The sequence below is a fragment of the Neoarius graeffei genome, chromosome 25 (genome assembly GCF_027579695.1).
Source record: "Neoarius graeffei isolate fNeoGra1 chromosome 25, fNeoGra1.pri, whole genome shotgun sequence".
NCBI lineage: Eukaryota > Metazoa > Chordata > Actinopteri > Siluriformes > Ariidae > Neoarius > Neoarius graeffei.
In genome coordinates, this window is record NC_083593.1 from 58,913,209 (window position 1) to 58,935,278 (window position 22,070).

General features: G+C 44.3%; 1 protein-coding gene across 1 annotated transcript in view; it reads right to left on the reverse strand.

The window, feature by feature from the left end:
• Positions 1–211: 211 nt before the first annotated feature.
• Positions 212–22,070, reverse strand: part of mamdc2b (MAM domain containing 2b) — a 36,960-nt gene continuing 15,101 nt past the window's right edge. The window contains 5 exon segments of the mRNA XM_060908621.1: positions 212–225; positions 7,913–7,997; positions 8,077–8,336; positions 8,470–8,625; positions 9,090–9,186. Coding sequence (XP_060764604.1) covers positions 212–225; positions 7,913–7,997; positions 8,077–8,336; positions 8,470–8,625; positions 9,090–9,186 — 612 coding nt within the window.

Genomic DNA, 22,070 nt, shown 5'->3' on the forward strand with positions numbered 1-22,070 from the left:
TACAATTTGTACTTTGTCCCAACTTTTTTGGAATCGGGGTTGTACCTGTAAAAGTTACGTTAAAGCTGAGGTTAAACTTTATAAGGCTGGTTTTAGATATTAAGTTTTATCAGATATTAACAAAATCTTTAGACATTCTGTGAATTTCACTGTTTATTTCTTCTTTTGCTGAGTGTCATTTTAATCAGATCTGATGAACTGAAAGGTGAAGTTACTGACCACCATCTGTGAAAATAAACAGAGAGACAAAAGCTTCATTAAATTCTGCTTGATATAAACTTCAACTCCAACCATGTGATTTCTTTAGATTATATTAATGTAAGCTCTTTAACCCTTGGATTATAGTTCAGTGACCTGTGGTGTCCCCCAGGGGTCGATTCTTGGACCATTACTTTTCAACCTTTATATGCTCCCACTTGGGCAAATTATCAATAAAAATTCAATTTTGTATCACTGCTATGCAGATGACACCCAAATTTATTTTGCTCTATCACCTAATGATTATGCCCCCCTTGAATGTCTCTACCAGTGTATCGATCAAATCAATAGCTGGATGTCACAAAATTTTCTTCAGCTGAACACAGATAAAACAGAAGTAATTCTATTTGGAAAAAAAGACGAAAGACTCAGGATTACCACTATTCTTGACACAAAAGGGATTAAAACTAAAGAAATGGTTAAAAATCTTGGTGTTTTCATTGACAGTGAGCTAAACTTTGACAGTCACATGAAAGCAATCACTAAAACGGCATTTTATCACCTAAAAAACATTTCCAAACTAAGAGGACTTATGTCAAAAAATGATCTGGAAAAACTAATACATGCCTTCATCTCTAGTAGGGTTGATTACTGCAATGGCCTTTTCACAGGCCTGCCAAAAAAGACCATCAAACGACTTCAGCTGGTTCAAAATGCAGCGGCGAGGGTTCTCACACGAACAAAAAGAACAGAGCACATTACTCCAATTCTAAGGTCCCTTCACTGGCTTCCAGTAAGCTACAGAATTGACTTTAAAGTATTGCTGCTGGTGTACAAATCTCTAAATGGTACAGGGCCCAATTACCTCTCTGATATGTTGCAGCGGCCTAACCCAATCAGATCTACCAGATCGCAACAGAAAAATTTACGATTAAAACCAGTTGTTAAAACAAAGTGTGGTGAAGCAGCTTTTAGCTACTATGCAGTGCAGCTATGGAACCAACTGCCAGAGGACATCAAAAATGCTCCTGCTGTTGGCAGCTTCAAATCTAGGTTAAAGACCAAGCTGTTTTCAGATGCTTTCTGTTAAATAATTAATATTGTCTTCTTTAATATTGTGGTCTTTGTAAAGACCACAAGCGGAGGCCATCCACATCTGATCTGCTTTAATATCAACAGATCTTCATTTAAGGTACGTGAATCTTTTCATCATGGCACACCTTCAGCCTGTTCAGTGTGCTGAGTGCAGGATGTTTAGTCATTCTTCCTCCGTCACTAGCGATAGCTTTATTAGCTTTACTTGTGATAAGTGCAGATTAGTTAGCTCTCTGACGGAGAAGATTACAGTGCTAGAAGCGCGTGTCCAGGCTTTAGAGCAGGTTAGTGAGCGTGAGAACAGTGTAGTTTCTGTTAGGGAAAGTCTGGACGCCCTAGGTGGAGTTAGTAATCCCCCAACTCCAGCATTAGAGCCCTTACAGCGGGGTGAATGGGTGACGGCTCGGCGGCATAAGCGTAGACCCAAAGCTACCGCTGAGGCTCGCCCACGGGAGCACCACTCCTCTCCGCGTCACGTGTCGAACAGGTTTGCTCTCCTTAGTGATGCACCCACTGAGAAACCTGAAAGAGCTCTGGTTATAGGGGACTCTATCATACGGCACGTGAAATTAGCTCAGCCTTTAGGGGCACCAGCAGCTTTAGTCAGGTGTATACCGGGAGCCAGGGCGCCGGACATAGCAGGTAATCTTAGGGTCCTAGGCAAGCACAGGTTCTCAAAGATAGTTATCCATGCAGGAGCTAATGATATACGCCTTCGTCAGTCTGAGGTTACTAAGAGTAACTTTGCAGAGGTATTTAAATTAGCGAAGGCGATGTCCGATGCTGTAGTATGCTCTGGCCCCATCCCAATGCAGCGTGGCGATGTAGCTTACAGCAGGTTATGGTCGCTAAACTGCTGGCTGTCCAGGTGGTGCTCTGACAACAGTGTGGGCTTTATAGATAATTGGGCTAATTTTGAGGGCACTGCTGGCCTGTTAGGGAGGGACGGTATCCATCCCACTCGGGAAAGTGCTGCTCTCATTTCCTGCAGCATAGGTCATAGTCTCAGAACAGGCCTAGTTAATTTCTGACAATCCAGAGCCAAGGCCAGGGAGCAGACGAACAGGCTAAACCGACTGTCTGCTAGCTGCACAGAGTCGTCACTCAGGGTCCACTACATCGAGACTGTGTCTGTTCCCCGAGCTCAACAAAAAGGTAGAAATTTTCAGAGAGTTTGTTCCAGTAACCTAATCAATATAAAATTAGATCATACTGACTGTACAGCTGCTGCCAGCACCTTTGATCTAAAGGTGGGGCTATTAAATATTAGATCTCTTACATCTAAAGCGCTAATGGTTAATGAACTCATTACTGATCAGGAGTTTAATGTACTGTGTTTAACAGAAACATGGATTAAGCCAAATGAATATATAGCATTAAATGAAGCGAGTCCTCCTGGATACAGTTATATACACCAGCCTCGTCTAACTGGCAGAGGAGGAGGCGTCGCGGTTATTTATAACGATTATCTAGGTGTAACACAAAAACCTGGTTATAAATTTAATACATTTGAAGTTCTTCATACTCATATAATGTATGTAGGCTCGAAAAATAAGTCTACCCAGTTAATTCCATTGCTTATTATTTACAGGCCCCCGGGGCCATATTCTGAGTTTCTTTCTGAATTCGCAGATTTTATCTCAGATCTGGTTATTTCCTTAGACAAAGCTTTAGCTGTCGGAGATTTTAATATTCACTTTGATAACCCAGAAGACCCTTTAAAAACAGCGTTTGTGTCCATCTTAGACTCAGTCGGGATTAAGCAGAATGTCATAGGACCGACCCATAATGGTGGTCACACCCTTGATCTAATACTAACATTCAGATTAAACGTAGATAATATAGTCATACTTCCACAGTCTGAAGTTATCTCAGATCATTGTCTCATCTCATTCAAGATATGTCTGAGTAATAATATATGCACCTCACCACGCTACTGTATTAAACGTACTTTCACATGTCAACTACTGCACAGAGCTTTATAAATGATCTCCCAGAGCTGTCAACTTTGATTGGGTCACTGTCAGCCCCTGCAGAACTTGATCAGGCAACTGAATGCTTAGAGTCAACATTCCGCCATACTTTAGATAATGTAGCTCCTCTTAAAAGGAAAATGGTCAGAGACAAAAAATTAGCACCCTGGTATAATGATGACACTCGCACATTAAAACAGACCACTCGAAAATTGGAACGTAAATGGCGTCAAACAAAATTGGTAGTGTTCAAATTAGCGTGGACGGAGAGCTTCCTGAAGTATAGAAAAGCTCTTAGTGCTGCGAGATCAACATATTTCTCCTCCCTAATAGAAGATAACAAAAATAATCCTAGATTCCTATTTAATACTGTAGCAAAATTAACCAGGAATAAGTCCACTATAGACACATGCACACCTGCAGTATGTAGTAGCAACGACTTCATGAATTTTTTTAATGACAAAATTGAGAATATCCGACAAAAAATTCAAACTACTAATTTAAGGTTAGACAATGAAAGTGACCTTGTAGTTAACAATATAACTGTATCAGATCATCAGTTAGAATGTTTTACTCCCCTAAAAGAAACTGAATTACTTTCATTAATCTCTACATCAAAAGCCTCAACTTGTGGACTAGATCCCTTACCTACACGTCTATTCAAACAGATAATGCCTGGAGTAATTGAACCGCTTCTAAAAATAATAAATTCTTCTCTTATGATTGGCTATGTACCCAAATCCTTTAAACTAGCAGTTATCAAACCCCTGATTAAAAAACCTGACCTTGATCCCTGTCAGCTGTCCAATTATCGGCCAATATCAAACCTCCCCTTTATCTCCAAGATCCTAGAAAAAGCTGTGGCACAGCAGTTATGCTCATATTTACATAGGAATAACATCCATGAAATGTATCAGTCAGGATTTAGACCTCATCATAGCACAGAGACAGCACTGGTTAAAGTAGTAAATGACCTACTGTTGGCGTCTGATCAGGGCTGTGTCTCGCTACTTGTGTTGCTTGACCTTAGTGCAGCATTTGATACCATTGATCATTCCATTCTTCTGGATAGACTAGAAAATGTTGTGGGAGTTAAGGGAATGGCCCTCTCCTGGCTCAGGTCTTATCTAACTGATCGTTATCAGTATGTTGATATAAATGGTGATATTTCTAGATGTACCAAGGTAAAGTTTGGTGTTCCACAAGGTTCTGTCTTGGGTCCACTGCTTTTTTCTCTATATATGTTCCCTCTGGGCGATATTATTCGTAAACATTGTATTAGTTTCCACTGTTATGCTGATGACATACAGTTGTATGTCTCTGCAAAACCTGATGAGAGACACCAGCTTAATAGAATTGAGGAATGTGTTAAGGACATTAAACACTGGATGCTTATTAATTTCCTTCTGCTTCACTCTGACAAGACTGAAGTACTTGTGCTAGGACCACATACAGCTAGAAGTAAGTTTTCTGATTACACAGTGACTCTGGATGGCCTTTCTGTTTCTTCATGTGCAGCAGTAAAAGACCTCGGAGTGATTATTGACCCCAATCTTTCATTCGAAACTCACATTGATAACATCACCCGGATAGCTTTCTTTCATCTCAGAAATATTGCAAAGATAAGAAATTTAATATCATTGCATGATGCAGAAAAACTAGTTCATGTTTTCGTTCCCTCCAGGTTGGATTATTGTAATGCCTTACTGTCTGGATGTTCCAATAAGTGCATAAACAAGCTCCAGTTAGTTCAAAATGCAGCAGCAAGAGTCCTTACTAGAACTAGAAAATATGACCCCATCACGCCTGTCTTATCCGCACTGCATTGGCTCCCAATCAAATTTCGTATTGATTATAAAATACTACTATTGACCTTTAAAGCACTAAATGGTCTTGCACCACAGTACCTGAGTGAACTTCTGCTCCTCTATGACCCGCCACGCCTACTTACTGTAGATCAAAAGGTGCAGGCTATCTGCTGGTACCTCGTATAGTGAAGGCTACATCAGGGGGCAGAGCCTTTTCTTACAAAGCCCCACAGTTATGGAACAGCCTTCCAAGTAATGTTCAGGAATCAGACACAGTCTCAGTGTTTAAGTCTAGGCTGAAAACATATCTGTTTAGTCAAGCCTTTTGTTAATGGTGTTTATGAGGTAAAGGAGTAGATCTGGAGGGTCCTCAGACATAGAGTGTTTTGGTAAACTGGGATGTATGGATGCTGTCAGTCCCCACTCGCTTGCTCACTCGAGTTTGTTGACGGTGTAGTGGCTGGCTGCTTTATGTCCCGGGGCCCCTCATGCCTGTGTTACCTTCTGGCTCTCTCCTTTTAGTTATGCTGTCATAGTTAGTTGCCGGAGTCCCTGCTTGTACTCGGTGCAATATGTATACTGCTCCTACTTATTCAGGTGACATTGGGCATACCTAACAACCTGTGTTTTCTTTCCCTCCCCCCCACCCCAAATCTGTCCCTCTGAGTTACATGGAGTCAACAGGAAATCTTTTGGTGGAGAGGGTGGAGACCTCGACTGGCTATCGTAGCCTGCAGGGAATCGGCCGTCAAACATTCTGTCGCATGTCCCAGACCCGGTGAAATGTAACTGAATTGTCTTGGCCAGCCCTAAGGGTCCCATCTGCATCTCATCATTGCTGAGGAGTGTGCTCCCATCACCCAATCAAGCATCCAGCCAGAGCAGGTCATGATATTTTTTACCATATTAACATGCCATTGTTGTGTGTTATGCCTGATGTAAAGACTCTTGTCTCTGCGAGCCTACCACACAGATTTAATACTTGTCATTTTTAGGGCATACCTAACAACCTGTGTTTTCTTTCTCTCTCTCCCCCCCAGTCTGTCCCTCTGAGTTACATGTTGATCCTGGGATTGAGATGCTGGCCTCTTCTGCCCCTCGGACCTGCTTGATCCATCCTGGTGCCCTGTGTCTGGTCGGAGTTTTATCGCCCCACTCCTGTGAAGGACGGCCCCATGAGGACAGTTGAGGGTTATACCTGTTAAAACTGTTAATGTTATAGTCAGGCTGTCTGTTGTTGCTCAAATGAGGATGGGTTCCCTTTTGAGTCTGGTTCCTCTTGAGGTTTCTTCCTCATGTCGTCTGAGGGAGTTTTTCCTTGCCACCGTTGCCACAGGCTTGCTCATTGGTGATAGATTAGGGATAAAATTAGCTCATGTTTTAAGTCGTTCAAATTCTGTAAAGCTGCTTTGCGACAATGTTTATTGTTAAAAGCGCTATACAAATAAACTTGATTTGATTTGATTTACATTTTTTATAATCTTTACTTTCTCTGCATGTTTTAAATTTACTTTAATTTTTAACTTTATTCTATTTTATTCTTTATTCTATTCTGCTGGTTTCTTTTTTCTCCTCCTATTTGAACTACTACTTCATTTTATTATTTTATTTCTACTATTGTTTAATTCTTATTATTTTCTTTTAATTCTTTTAATTCTTTTAGAATAAAAATAAAATTATTTTATGTAATTTTATTTCTCTATTGTTTACTGTTTTTGTTTTTACTTCTGTAAAGCACATTGAACTGCCATTGTGTATGAAATGTGCTATATAAATAAACTTGCCTTGCCTGGCCTTGCCTTCAGTTACTCATTCTGATCCATATTATTTTGTAATGACAGTGAAACTAATAGAAAAATAACTGAACCTAGAATTTTAAACTGTTATTACACTTTCTACAGAGGCACCATCAAGAACATTCTGACCAGCTGCATCACCGTGTGGTACGGCGCCTGCACCGTGTCCTGCTGCAAGTCTCTGCAGCGCATCGTGAGAGCAGCTGAGAGGATCATTGGTGTCTCTCTCCCTTCTCTAATAGATATTTATAACTCCCGCCTCACCCGCAAAGCCATCAGGATTGCAGGTGACCCCACCCACCCATCTCACAACCTCTTCAGTCTGCTGCCGTCGGGGAGGAGACTGCGGAGTCTCCGGGCCAAAACCAGCAGGCTCAAGAACAGTTTCTTTCACCAGGCGGTCAGCAGGCTCAACTCCCTCCCTGTTCTGCCCCTCCTCCCCCCTCGCCCCCCTGCCACAGATTCTGCCCGCCCCCCTTCAGCATCTGACATGTCATCCTCACAGTTTCCCCCCCCAACACACACACACACACCTCATCGTTCATTAACACACTGAACTCAGGGACCGCACATCTCACTTTACCTCGCTCATTTGCACTATTCCGCACTACCTCACCTTAACAGCTGCTAGTTTGTTTATTCTGCTTATTTCATGTTTACCTGTTATACCTCAAGTGCCCTTGACTGTTTGTTTATTTGCACCAATTTGTGTGTGTGTGTGTGTGTGTGTGTGTGTGTGTGTGTGTGTGTGTGTGTGTGTATGAGTGTTTAGTCTACGTCTAGTTCCTATCTAGAGTGTTTATACTATTTATATTGTTTGAGTGTTTAGTCTGTCTAGTTCCTATCTAGAGTGTTTATACTGTTTATATTGTTTGTTTTTTTTCAATTATTTTATGTTTATTTATTGCATTGCCTGTTTGCACCGTGGGTCAGAGAGGACTGATATTTCATCTGTGCTGTATGTCGAGCGTGTATAGCATATTTGACAATAAAGTTGACTTGACTTGACTTGATATGTAATATAATAATGTATATGAAGTACCATCACAGGGTCCCTTTTGGAATTGAATATCATCAATCACAGTATCATTCAGTATCGATGGCCCTTGGGTGGCTTCCAACACAATCTGAATTAGAAAAAACACTATAAATATAAATCTAACCCCTGTAGGCACACGGAGGTGAATTCTGGGTTCTCTTCCTCACCTGGTGCTGATGGTCGGACTGATAGGACACTGACGCTCTCATCCAGGAGATGCTCTGTTCTCCAGTCCTCTCCCACAGCACCACGTCTCCGTCCTCCAGCTCCGAGTGCAGCAGAATTCTGAGAGAACCGTTTCCAGAACCATACATGTGGTAGAAGAAGAGCAGGCACTGAGCTGCTCGACGACCACAGAGGGGGCGGGGCAGGAGGCGGGCACTATGACCTGGCAGCATCAGGGAGGCCTCAATGTACAAATAATGACCTGAAAGATAACAGAAATGGAGATGTGACTGAAACACAAAGGAGTTTTAACAGCACAGTGAACACACACACACACACACACCAATTGTAATCATGTTTGTTCATCTGGTCAGTGAGAAAGAAGAGGAACAAACCCACTCCAGTGGTGTGGTCTGCTTTCAGTCCGGTGTAGGAGGTCGGCGTCGGTCCTCGGATCAGAACCCAGTCTGCGACATCACGCTTTTTTTCCTGAGTGAATCCACAAAGTCCATTCTCAAAGTCTCAGTGTGGTGGAACCGACAGAGGAGAACCTGGAGCACAACACATGACTGCATTACATTTTCGTTTTAACTTTAACCCATCAGTTTTGCTCAATCACACCTGGACTATTTCTCACTTATCATAATAACATGAGAAAAAAGAACTTAAACATTTGCACAAACTAAAATAAGTGAAGTGATATGATTTGGTTTTGTTGAATTTCATACAAATTAAGTATGCAAAGGTATGAAAGCTACCACGCCCTTATCCCCACCCCTAAATCCTCAGATCCCACCCTGAACTCTAAAATTAAGCTTTGGAACTTGTGCGTATTTTTCTGAATATGACTTTGAAGTTAAATATTTTACTTATTACTGTTAAATTCATGGGTTTATTTCCTTGTGGATAAATTTTAACTTCTCATAAAGTATACTGCCTGAGTGTAACTGGTGAAGTGTTGAGTGTATATTATTATTATTATAATTATTATTATCAGTTCGGATGGTTGCTGCACCTAACGGTAGCTCACAGTCACCAAGATGGAGGCTGACATCATCGAGAGCAGCAGAACCACAGTTCCAAAAACTTTTACACGTACTTGCAAACATCACCTTGTAAGAGACAGACAGATAAAGATAAATAAATCATAAATAATAAATAAATACATGTTTTGTGTTAAAATATGCAGTACACAATGAGCTGCTGTTTTACTGATTCACTTGAACACAGGGTGTATAAACTTTTCGACGCTCTCTCGTCCCCACATCCTGCCTCGAGATGTGGAAGACACATGAAGTCATGTTTTGCTGACAGATGTGTGAAGTAAATGATGACAGATGTGTTGCAGTTGAACTTATCTGTGTGCAGTGAAGAAAAACTCTTTAATTTTTGCACCGAGTCAGTGTGTGTGTTTAAAAAAATCAATCTTTTACATATGAATGGACAGATGGATGGATGGATTAAAAAAACCTTTATTTATTTATTTATTTATTTATTTAACAAGCTATACATTTCTTATATGAGTTTTCTCAGAAGTTAACGTCTCACCCGGGGGTTCCGGTTTGCGCTCGACATGTGAGGCTGCGTGGTTCTCGAGCTCAGCGGGCATCTTTTATTTAACTGTATTAATGAATGCGCAAAGTGGCCAGTGATTGTGAAATCGCGCGTCTGAATGCTTTGTGAGACTTTTGAAGGGCTGAAATTGCAGTAAGGACTGTTTTTCTCTTTTCCTCACCTTTGTTTGCAAAATGGCTAACCGACAGAAAGGTGCTACAACTAGCAAAAAAGCTAACTCCGAGGTTGACGCACAATCTCCCCCAGATTTCGTTGAGAAAATTATGGCAGCAATTGAATCGTTGGGATCGAAAATTGACACTCAAACCACTGCCCTTCGTCAAGAGATAGCCTCAGTTCGTCAAGAATTGCAAACGACTGGCAGCTCTTTACAGTCTGCTAACACTCAGAACTCAACGCGCATTGACGACCTTGAGCAATCTACTACAGAGTGGAGCTCTACAGTCATGCGTCTGGAAGCTACAGTGGAAAAGCTGCAGGCCGAGGTGCATCGGCTATCTGAAAAATGTCTGGACTTGGAAGGCCGTAACCGACGTCAAAACATTCGGTTGGTGGGAATAGAGGAGGGAAAAGAAGGAAGCAACGCGCTGCAGTTCTGCGCAACAGCGCTGAAGGAGATACTGGGTCTGGAGGAAATTCCACGCTTGGACCGTTGCCACCGATCACTAGCAGAGAGACCCCCTCCCGAAGCGAAGCCAAGGCCCTTCATAATCCGTGTGCATCATGGAGACGTGAAGGATCGCATCCTTCGCATCTCCAGTCAGAAGAGGCAGCTATCATACCAGGGGAAACGCGTGCACATCTTTCCAGATTTCCCTCCAGAGGTAATCAAGAGGCGCGCTGCTTTTACGGAGGCAAGGCAGCTTCTTAAGAATGTCAGAGATGTCAGGTTTGGTTTCCGTTACCCAGCTACATTCCGGATCACGTTGGGAGAGGAGGAAAATTCCTTCACCGATCCTGTGCAAGCCGTCTCATACATTAAGGGGAACATTCTCCCGCACACTGAGGTATCTGAGGCTACTACAAGTCCGCATATTTGACTGCTGTTTGTCCTTCTCAGTTTATGAATGTTGAGCACATATTCATACTACAATGACAATTATATTGTTAATTTTTGTTTTGTGGTTTATGCCAGGAACCTCAGAGACCGTCATTTGTTTCCTTGTAGATTATACTTCAAGCACTAATAGCCCCTGGGGTTAATCCGACTGATTTTCCTTTCCTACATGTCCTACTTTGAACACTTTTTTCGCTTTAATTTCTCCGCGCTTGTATTAGATTCAGTCAGATCTTTTTTTTTGGTAGAGCCACTCATCAGCCACTTTTTTCCTCAGTATTCAATGTGCCGCAGTTTGGTGACGCCAGTAATTTGATGATCTGCTGTTGATGATGATAAAGCAGGCTATATTTTGGCCCTTCTATGTCAGCCTACTATTTGAGATTGTTAGCATAATAATTCATAAGCATTTGCCAGTTATGCGTTTAAGTTCCTGGTTTGCCCGCTGTGCTTTGGGTCAGGTTTGACTATGTTAGTGACCCAAGCTAGAGATGTGAGATGTTTTGGGTTTGCTGCCCAAGGGGTTGAGCACTTTGTTTGGGAAAGTGCTAGAGGGTGGAGGGTAAATGTGTGTTTCTCTATAGTCTTTTTATGTATTGTGTATTTGATTTCTTTTTTTTGTGCCCACCTGTGGTTCCACCTTGTCTATTTGCCAGAGCCAATATGAAAATGTCACTTGTCAGATTGATATGTTTCTGTCATATAACCTATATTGTTCAATATAGCTAATCCACATACAGCATTTAGGGGAAGAGGTCAGTCTGTTAACTTTACTAATTGGAATGTGAAGGGACTCAACCACCCTATCAAACGCACTAAGGTCCTAGCCCATCTTAAAAGTCTGAAAACCGATATAGTGTTTTTAACTGAGACGCATATGCGCAGTTCTGACCATATTAGTTTGAGGAGAGGCTGGGTTGGACAGGTATTTCACTCTTGTTTTACGAGCAAAGCCAGGGGGGCTGGAATTTTGATAAGCAAATCAGTTTTGTTTGTAGCTACTGAAACCATCTCAGATCCAAATGGACGTTTTGTTATTGTTGTAGGTAAACTTTATAATCGGCCTGTCATATTGGCTTGTGTTTACGCTCCAAACTGGGACGATTCTGGGTTTATGAGCAACTTTCTGTCCCGTATACCTTACCTGGATACTCATCAACTTATTTTAGCTGGTGACTGCAATTGTGTAATAAATCCTATATTAGATAGATCATCAACCCGCCCAATTAGTAAGTCTAAAACAGCTGAATGTTTAGAGAATTTTCTGCAATCTTATGGCGTGTCTGACCCCTGGAGATTCCTTTACCCTACAAGGAGGGAATATTCTTTTTTTTCTCCTGTCCATCATACATATTCCCGCATAGATTATTTTTTCATACACAAGTCCTTACTCCCACTGATTCATAAATGCGATTATAACAGTATTATGATATCTGATCATGCCCCTGTAACACTCTCTTTGATCTTCCCTAACCAAAGAATTAGCAGATTTAGATGGAGACTCAACCCACTACTTTTGTCAGATGATTCATTTGTTACTTACATTAATACTCACATTGACATATTCTTGGAAACCAATGTAAATGAAACAACTTCTCCCTCCTTGCTTTGGGAGGCACTGAAAGCTTACCTGAGGGGACATATTATTTCATATAATGCCTCAGTACGAACAGCGCAACTGGCCAGACAGGCTGAACTCTCAGAGCTCATTTCTGCTGTGGACAAAATATATGCTACTGCTCCAACCCCAGAGCTGTTAAAAAAGCGAACAATGCATCAGGCTGAATTTGACATGCTTTCAACTGGTCAAGCAGAACGAGCCCTTTTGAAAAATAGGCATAGGTCATATGAACATGGAGAGAAACCTGGTAGAGCCCTTGCCTACAGCCTAAGACAGATATCTACAACTCATGTAATTGATCAAATTGAATCTGAAACAGGGTTGGTCTCAGACCCTTCAGATATCAATAGACAGTTCAGTGAATTTTATAGCAAATTATACTCATCTCAGGAGCCTTCTGACCCCATTGTGATGAGGACATTTTTTGAAGGTTTAGATCTTCCTATTGTGGATGAGAACATCAGAAAGTCACTAGATCGCCCTTTTTCTCTAGACGAAATTAATGACGCCATCACATGCATGCAGAGTGGAAAATGCCCTGGTCCAGATGGCTTTCCTACAGAATTTTATAAAAAGTTCTCACCAAAGCTTAGTCCTTTGCTGAAGGATGTATTTGATGACAGCTTTCATAGCCAGTGCCTGCCTCCAACTCTACGCCAAGCGTCAATATCTTTGCTTCTGAAAAAGGGCAAAGATCCTCTTAATTGTTCCTCGTATCGTCCTATTAGCCTCCTAAACGTTGATGTTAAGATTCTCGCTAAGATGCTGGCTCTCCGTCTTGAGTCAGTTCTGCCTTCACTTGTGTCTTGCGATCAAACTGGTTTTATCAAAAATAGACAATTATTTTTCAATATTAGACGTGTATTTAACATCCTTTATACACCATCCTCAAACCAGGTGCCAGAGGTACTTTTATCTCTGGATGCCGTGGCGGCTTTTGATCGTGTGAGTTGGGAATATTTATTTTATGTCCTTCAGCACTTTGGTTTTGGGAACACTTTTATTTCTTGGGTGAAGTTGCTGTACACCTCGCCTATGGCTTCAGTTAGGACTAATGACACTTACTCACCATACTTTCCCCTACAGCGTGGGACCAGACAGGGTTGCCCTCTGTCCCCATTACTTTTTGCACTGGTCATGGAACCTCTTGCAGCTACCATTAGGCAGCAGACAGATATTAAGGGAATTTTAAGGGCACACAGGGAGCACAAAATATCCCTGTATGCTGATGATGTCCTTCTTTTTGTATCTGACCCTACAACATCCATCCCACATATTCTTAACACTTTAAGTGTTTTTGGTAGCTTCTCTGGTTATAAGTTGAATATTGACAAAAGTGAGCTCCTCCCTATTAACGTAGCTGCTAGAAAAATCTCATTTCATTCATTACCATTCAAAGTTTCCAACGAACGTTTAAAATATCTGGGTGTGTATGTTACAAAGTCTTTCTCTCAGCTTATTAAGGCCAATTTTAACCCACTTTTGGAGCGTACCCTACAGGACCTCAACCGCTGGTCTACATTGCCTCTATCCTTAGCTGGGCGTATCAGCATAATTAAGATGAACATCCCAAAGTTTTTATTCCTCTTTCAATGTATTCCATGTTTTCTCACAAAAACCTTTTTTGCAAAAATTGATAGTATTATTTCTTCTTTTATTTGGAATAACAAAAGGCCAAGGATCAGAAAGTTGTTTCTACAAAGGCCTAAAATGACAGGTGGGATGGCACTACCAAACTTCCAAATATACTACTGGGCAGCCAATATCAGATGTCTTTTATATTGGTTTTTAGACCCATCTCTAATGGACACTCCAGGCTGGTTACACATTGAATCTAATGCCGCTTTTCCACTACAAACGCGGCTGAGCCGTGCCGTGCCGAGTCGAGCTGAGTCGAGCTGAGCGGGGCTGTTGGAGTTGCATTTCGACTACAACCGCGCTGAACCGTGCTGGCTGGAAGTGGGTGGACACATTGGGTGGAGTTAGCGAAAGTGGGTGGACCTCACGTGATGTCGTTAAGCAGCGCAAACAGTGACATCAGTGACAGTGGCGGAACAAGTCAGAGCCGGGCCGGGGGCGGGGCAAATGACCGGGCACTTTATTAAAGCTTATCATAACATCATTTTAGGCTACAAAATGTCCGCAACTGCGGTGTTTACCAATTTCAACACTACCGGGTGCAACTATGTTATTTAGTACATCAAGTCCTTCAAACGAACATGTAACTCAGAAACAAAAAACATTAGGATACTGTACATGGCTCATAATAAAACATCAATAGCCTATACTGCGCACATTATTTGAAGGGCATACGAATGAGCGCTCAGAGTGGTGACAGGAAGAGTCAGAAATAAAAGGAGGGCGGTGCAAACCTCACTGAATGCACTGTGTTTACCAATTTCAACACTACGGGGTGCAACTATGTTATTTTGTACATTAAGTCCTTCAAACGAACATGTAACTCAGAAACAAAAAAACATTAGGTGACATACTGTACATGGCTCATAATAAAACATCAATAGCCTACTGCGCGCATTATTTGAAGGGCATACGACGAGCCTTGCGCTCCGCGAACTCGTGCACGATGCTCTGTATGTCACTGATTCAGTGATCTTTTAAGCGGTAGTCTCACGACCCGGATAGTAAACAATAAACATGGATGACATGGAGTCGTTAGTGTTGCTGGTCTTGGTGCTGTGGCTTGTTGTCACCGACAACGCCAACAGATACTGGCAAGAGCGTATAGATGAGGCGAGGCGCATAAGGCTTCAGAAATTCTCGTAATTCGTAATTATTCTTCTTCCGGGTTTGCGGTGTTTACAGATCCCAGCGCGCTCGCGGGGCGTGTGTGGGCATGTGAGGACACGCCTCCTCACCAATCAGTGCACAGGGGAGTGTCTGCTCACGCCCCCAACCTCAGTCAGCACGGTTTGGCTCGCTTCAGCCCCACTCCAAAACGGTGCGAGTTTTAGGGGCTAAGCAGGGCTGAAACGAGCTGAGTCGTGCCGGTTTTTGGTAGTCGAAACGCGAGCCGTGTCGGGCTGAAGTGAGCTGAAGCGAGCTGAAGTGAGCTGAAAAAGGGTAGTGGAAAAGGGCCATAATTCTTGTAGTCCAGTCTCACTCTCTGCTCTGTTATGTTCATCAATTCCTTTACATTCACCTCAGGATTGTCAGAACCCAGTTCTGCTTCATTCTTTGAAGATTTGGTCTCAGTTTCGTAAACATTATGGTCTTGTTTCCCTGTCAGTTTATGCTCCAGTTACGTCCAACCATCTATTTCCAGCTTCACTTTTGGACCATACATTCTATCAGTGGTTTCAAAATGGGGTGTTGAATATAAAAATGTTATATAAAAATGACATATTTATGTCTTTTGATCAAGTTAGACATTTCATTTGTCACCAAATAATTTTTTCAGATATCTGCAAGTGAGACATTTTGTACGGAGTCACTTTACCCAATTCCCCTCAATACCACAGTCATCATCTTTGGATGCAATATTAGAAGTACAGCCTGCACTTAGAGGAACCATATCAAGGCTGTATGCTAAGATATTTGATTTGGAAGCCTGTTCATTGATTATAGTAAAGGAAAACTGGGAGAATGATTTGGGTGTTAATATTACAGATGAACAATGGTCTGACATACTTGGAAGAATTCACTCCACTTCTATTTGTGCCAGGCATAGTTTAATTCAGTTTAAGATTGTGCACAGACTCCACATGTCTAAGGTTAAGTTATCCATAATCTATCCAGAGGTTAATCCTATTTGTAACAGATGCAAGCAAGTACCAGCTACCCTCTTCCACACATTTTGGTCGTGCCCCAGTCTTACTTCATTCTGGGCCTCTATATTTGAAGCATATTCAAATATCTCAGGTGTAAATATTGACCCATGCCCTTTTATTGGAATTTTTGGTGTACCCTCAGAAGATCTGTCTCTCCAAAAGCCTCTGTTAAATTGTATTGCCTACTCCTCACTTCTAGCACGGCGCCTCATTCTTTTGAATTGGAAAAATGATAAGTCTCCATCATTTGGTAGATGGATTTGTGATGTCATGTTTTTCCTTAAGGTAGAAAAGATTAGATACACAATGAATGGGTCAACGGACAAGTTTCATGTTATATGGCAGCCCTTCATTTCCTATGTTGAGCAGCTGACAATGCACCTAGATAATGCGTAACACATTTTGTATACTTAATTATGCACTCTGTCTATATCCTGTAAAATTACTTTGGGATTATTTTGTATCAATGGACATGTCTCCTGCAATATGGCAGTCCCCTAATTCTTTTTTTTCTTCTTTAAATACAGTGTATTCACGTGGAACAGTGGACAATAAATCTGGACTCTGAGTAATTTTCTTTTTATGTAAAATACAGTGGGCTTTTTTTTTTTCTTTGCGTTTTTGTTTTGTCTATTTGTTTTTTCTCATCTGTTTTTTATTCAATCCTTCATGTTGATTACCTTGTACATCTTAAAAACTCAATAAAGATACATTGACCAAAAAAAAGTTAACGTCTCACCCTTGTTTTGTCTCTAATTAACACCTCACTGTCGCCTGTAATTAATTTATTTCTACATAATTATAATAGTGAGTTTGTTTGTAATATTAGATTTTTGACATTGATATTTAAGAACGGATGGCACGGTGGTGTAGTGGTTAGCGCTGTCGCCTCACAGCAAGAAGGTCCTGGGTTCGAGCCCCGTGGCCGAGGGCCTTTCTGTGCGGAGTTTGCATGTTCTCCCCGTGTCCGCGTGGGTTTCCTCCGGGTGCTCCGGTTTCCCCCACAGTCCAAAGACATGCAGGTTAGGTTAACTGGTGACTCTAAATTGAGCGTAGGTGTGAATGTGAGTGTGAATGGTTGTCTGTGTCTATGTGTCAGCCCTGTGATGACCTGGCGACTTGTCCAGGGTGTACCCCGCCTTTCGCCCGTAGTCAGCTGGGATAGGCTCCAGCTTGCCTGCGACCCTGTAGAAGGATAAAGCGGCTAGAGATAATGAGATGAGAATGAGGTGTGAATGTGAGTGTGAATGGTTGTCTGTGTCTATGTGTCAGCCCTGTGATGACCTGGCGACTTGTCCGGGGTGAACCCCGCCTTTTGCCCGTAGTCAGCTGGGATAGGCTCCAGCTTGCCTGCGACCCTGTAGAACAGGATAAAGCGGCTACAGATAATGAGATGAGATATTTAAGAACATTGAACTGACACAACCTCTTTTTTCATGTAATGAAAAAATGAATGAATTTAATGATAATTAAATTCACATCTTGATTTCTTAGCCAAATTCCTTTTTGATCCTTGTTGCCATGGTTACTGTTTTGCTGGGATTTGAACCTGGTTTGCTGGTATGATAATCCAGCAAACCCCCACTAGGCCACCAGGGGGATAACTCAAGTGCAGAGGCGTGAGGCGGAAGTAGAAAAGTATCAAAAACAGTTTATTTACACTATGTACAATCCAAGGGAAAAAACAAAAAGAATAATCCAAAGCTGAGAAGACAAAGGGAAAAATAAAATATCCAAAAGTACAAAACAAAAGCCAAAAAAACAGAAAAGAAAAGGCAAAAATACCAACGCTCAGAAGATCCAAAAACACAGTAAATACTAGGTCCAAAAAGCAAAGCAAAGTGCAAAACCAAAAAGACAAGGAACACGGTACAGAGGAAACTAGAGCTAAACATAACAGCACAAAGACTCCGTGACAAGAGGACTGAACTCAGGGGTATAAATACACAAACTAATTAAGGACAGGGCGGGGCAGGAAACAGGCAATAAGACAAAAACAAAACACAGAACACAGTGGTGACATCTAGAGGCCAAAACAAACATGACCAGAAAAGGAAAAAACAGCGGCCTCTAGAGGCCAAAACAGTCCCAGTCCTAACAGGACCCCCCCCCAGGAGCGTCTCCTGACGTTCCCAGGACGATCAGGATGGGCCGAATGGAAGTCCCGACAAAGTTCTTTGTCAAGTATGTCCCGAGCTGGGACCCAGCAGCGCTCCTCAGGGCCATAGCCCTCCCAGTCCACAAGATATTGGATATCCTTAGCGTATGTGGTAACTGGAGCCGGTAGGAGACAGGGTTAACTCTGTGTACAACCTTGAAGGGGCCAATGTAGCGAGGAGCAAGCTTGCGGTTCTCCACCCGCAGCGGAAGGTCCTTGGTGGACAGCCAAACCCGCTGCCCAGGGCGGAAAGTGTGGGCAGGTCTCCTATGGCGGTTGGCCTGAGTCTGGTTGGTACTGGAGGTCTGGATGAGTGTCCTCCTGACCTTGCTCCAGGTCTTGCGACACCGTCTCACGTATTGGTTGACCGAGGGCACCCCAGCGTCCTCCTCCTGGTCCGGGAACAGAGGTGGCTGGAACCCGAATTGGCACTGGAACGGCAACAGCTTGGTGGCCGATGACTGCAGGGTGTTGTGGGTGTACTCAGCCCATGGCAGCCAGGTGCTCCACGATGTTGGGTTATCCATAGCCAGGCATTGCAGGGTGGTTTTCAGGTCTTGGTTGATCCTCTCCGTCTGGCCATTGGACTGTGGGTGGAAACCAGAGGAGAGGCTGGCAGTGGCTCCGATGACCTTGCAAAACCCGTGCCACACTCGGGAGGAGAACTGGGGCCCCCGGTCAGAGATGATATCCTGTGGGAGACCAAAGACTCGGAAGACGTGATTAAACAACAGTTTAGCTGTTTCAAGAGCAGAAGGGAGCTTGCACAGTGGTATAAAGCGGCAGGCCCTGGAGAATCTGTCCACAATGACCAAAATGACAGTGTTACCTTGAGACTCAGGGAGACCCGTGATGAAGTCGACTGCCACGTGGGACCAGGGACGCCGGGGAATAGGCAGAGGATGCAGGAGACCCTGGGGATGCTGTCGCGGGTTCTTGGTTCTGGTGCAGACCTCACAGGACAGGACGAATGACCTTACTTCCTTCTCCATGTTAGGCCACCAGAAGCGTCTTTTCAGGAAGTCCAGGGTCCTCCGAGCTCCCGGGTGGGCGGTGAGAGGGGAAGAGTGACCCCACTGGAGAACCTTGGCCTGGGCTTGACGAGGGACATACAGGAGGCCTGGTGGCCCCGTCCCAGGATCAGGGTCCCGGCGTTGAGCTTGTCGAACGGTCTCCTCAATACCCCAGCGGACAGGAGCCACAATCCGGGATACAGGGATGATAGGCCCAACTTCACTCTCCCTGTTGTTGGGTGAGAACAGCCTGGACAGCGCGTCCGGTTTGGTGTTCTTAGAGCCCGGGCGGTATGATAGGGTGAAATTAAAATGGCTGAAAAACAAAGCCCACCTAGCCTGTCGTGAGTTCAGCCTCTTGGCTTGCTGGAGGTACTCCAGGTTCTTATGGTCCTTCCACACCAGGAATGGATGTTGCGCTCCCTCCAGCCAGTGCCTCCACTCCTCAAGGGCTCGTTTAACCGCTAGCAGTTCCCGATCCCCCACATCATAGCGGGACTCCGCAGGGCTCAGGCGGTGGGAGAAGTAAGCGCAGGGGTGCAGCTTCCCTTCCGAGCGTTGAGAGAGCACCGCGCTGACACCACTGTCCGAGGCGTCCACCTCCACGATGAATGGTTGGGAGGTGTCCGGGAGAACCAGAATAGGTGCCGTGCAAAAGCAGTGTTTGAGGTCATTAAATGCCTTTTCTGCCTGAGGGGACCAGACATAGGAACCACCAGTCCTTTTGGTGAGGTCCGACATAGGTGCTGCTACGGAGCTGAAGTTCCTGATGAACTTGTGGTAGAAGTTAGCGAATCCTAAGAACCGCTGAACCTCCTTAACGGGCTTGGGAGTAGGCCAGTCCCGGACAGCCAGGGTCTTGGCTGGGTCCATTTGGAGTTGCCCTGTTCGTACTATAAATCCCAGGAAGGAGACCTCAGGGACATGAAACTCGCATTTCTGGGCTTTAGCAAACAGATTATTCTGTAAAAGTCTCTGGAGGACTTGGCGGACATGGTGGCGGTGCTCCTGTAAGGTCTTGGAAAAGATAAGGATGTCGTCAAGGTAGACAAAAACGTACAGGTTAATCATGTCCCTCAAGACATCGTTGATTAGGGCCTGAAAAACAGCTGGTGCGTTGGTGAGTCCGAAGGGCATCACCTGGTATTCGTAGTGCCCAGACGGGGTGTTAAAGGCAGTCTTCCACTCATCTCCCTGTCGGATATGGATGAGGTGGTATGCGTTCCATAGGTCCAACTTGGTGAAGACGGTGGCACCTTGGAGCAGGTCGAATGCTGTGGACATCAGCGGAAGGGGATATCGGTTGCGCACAGTGATCTTGTTCAGGCCCCTGTAGTCAATACATGGTCGGAGCCCCCCATCCTTCTTGCTGACAAAGAAGAAGCCAGCACCAGCAGGTGAGGTGGAGGGTCGAATGAACCCAGAGACCAGGGCGTCTTTGAGGTATTCCTCCATGGCCTTGCGTTCTGGCTGAGAGAGGGAAAACAGTCTGCCACGAGGAGGGGTAGTCCCAGGGAGCAAGTTGATGGCACAATCGTAGGCCCGGTGCGGAGGAAGAACGGCGGCCCTGCTTTTGCTGAATACCTCCTTCAAATCCCAGTACTCTGTGGGAACTTGAGATAGCTCAGTGAGATCAGAGGGCTTGGCAGGAGACACAGGAGAGCTAGAGAGCAGACAAGAGGCATGGCACGCAGGGCCCCATTCCACAACCTGGCTTGTTACCCAGTCTATGCGAGGGTTGTGGCGGGTAAGCCAAGGAAGGCCTAGAATCACTGGGAACTCTGGTGAAGGAATCAGATGCAGGGATATTTCTTCCTTGTGACCTTGAGACTGGAGGAAGACTAGAGAAGTTACTTGGGTGACTCTTCCATCACCTAAGGCTTGGCCATCCAGGGCAGACACAGACAGTGGGACTTCAAGAGGCGCAGTCGGGACATTGATGCTTTGGGTGAAGTGGATATCCATAAAGTTTCCAGCCGCCCCTGAGTCTAACAAGGCTTGACAAGAGTGGACGGACTCACCCCAGGAGATAGAGACCGGGATGTAGATTCCTTGGCCAGGGAGTCCGGGAGAGAGGGTAGGCCCCGTCACAACCCTCCCTCGGCTGGACGGGGCGGTCCTTTTCCCAAGAGCTCGGGACATGATGCTTGGAAGTGACCAGGCTTGCCACAGTAGATGCAGCACTTGTCCCTCCTTCTGCGCTCCCTCTCGGCTACGGAGAGACGAGTACGGCCAACTTGCATGGGCTCTGGACAGTCACTGGAGGAGGTAGACGGGCTCCAGGTAGAGGCAGGGAGGCCGGGGAGGCTCAGGACTTGGCGGCATTCTCTCATCCTGTTGTCAAGGCAAGTAGAATGTGAGATCAGAGTTTCGAGGTCACTTGGGCATCCGATAGAAGCCAGACCGTCTTTGATGGGGTCAGACAGACCATGATGGAAGGCTGACACCAGGGTGCGAGGGTTCCTGCTGCGAGGGTCCGGAACGAGATGGCATAGTCTGCAACGCTTCCCTCCTGTCGGACAGACATGAGCTTCCTGGCTGCATCTTTACTGATGTCTGCCTGATCAGAGACCCGAAGCATCTCCTCCGTAAATAGCTTGAAGTCAGAACACTCGGGTCCCTGTCTTTGCCAGATGGCCGTTGCCCAAGCTCGTGCCTTACCAGCTAACAAGGTTATCACAAAGGCAATCTTGCGGTGATCCGTAGTGTAGGTGGTAGGCTGGAGCTCAAAGGTGAGTTGGCACTGGGTAAGGAACTCCCGGCACTCACCGTGCTTGCCGTCAT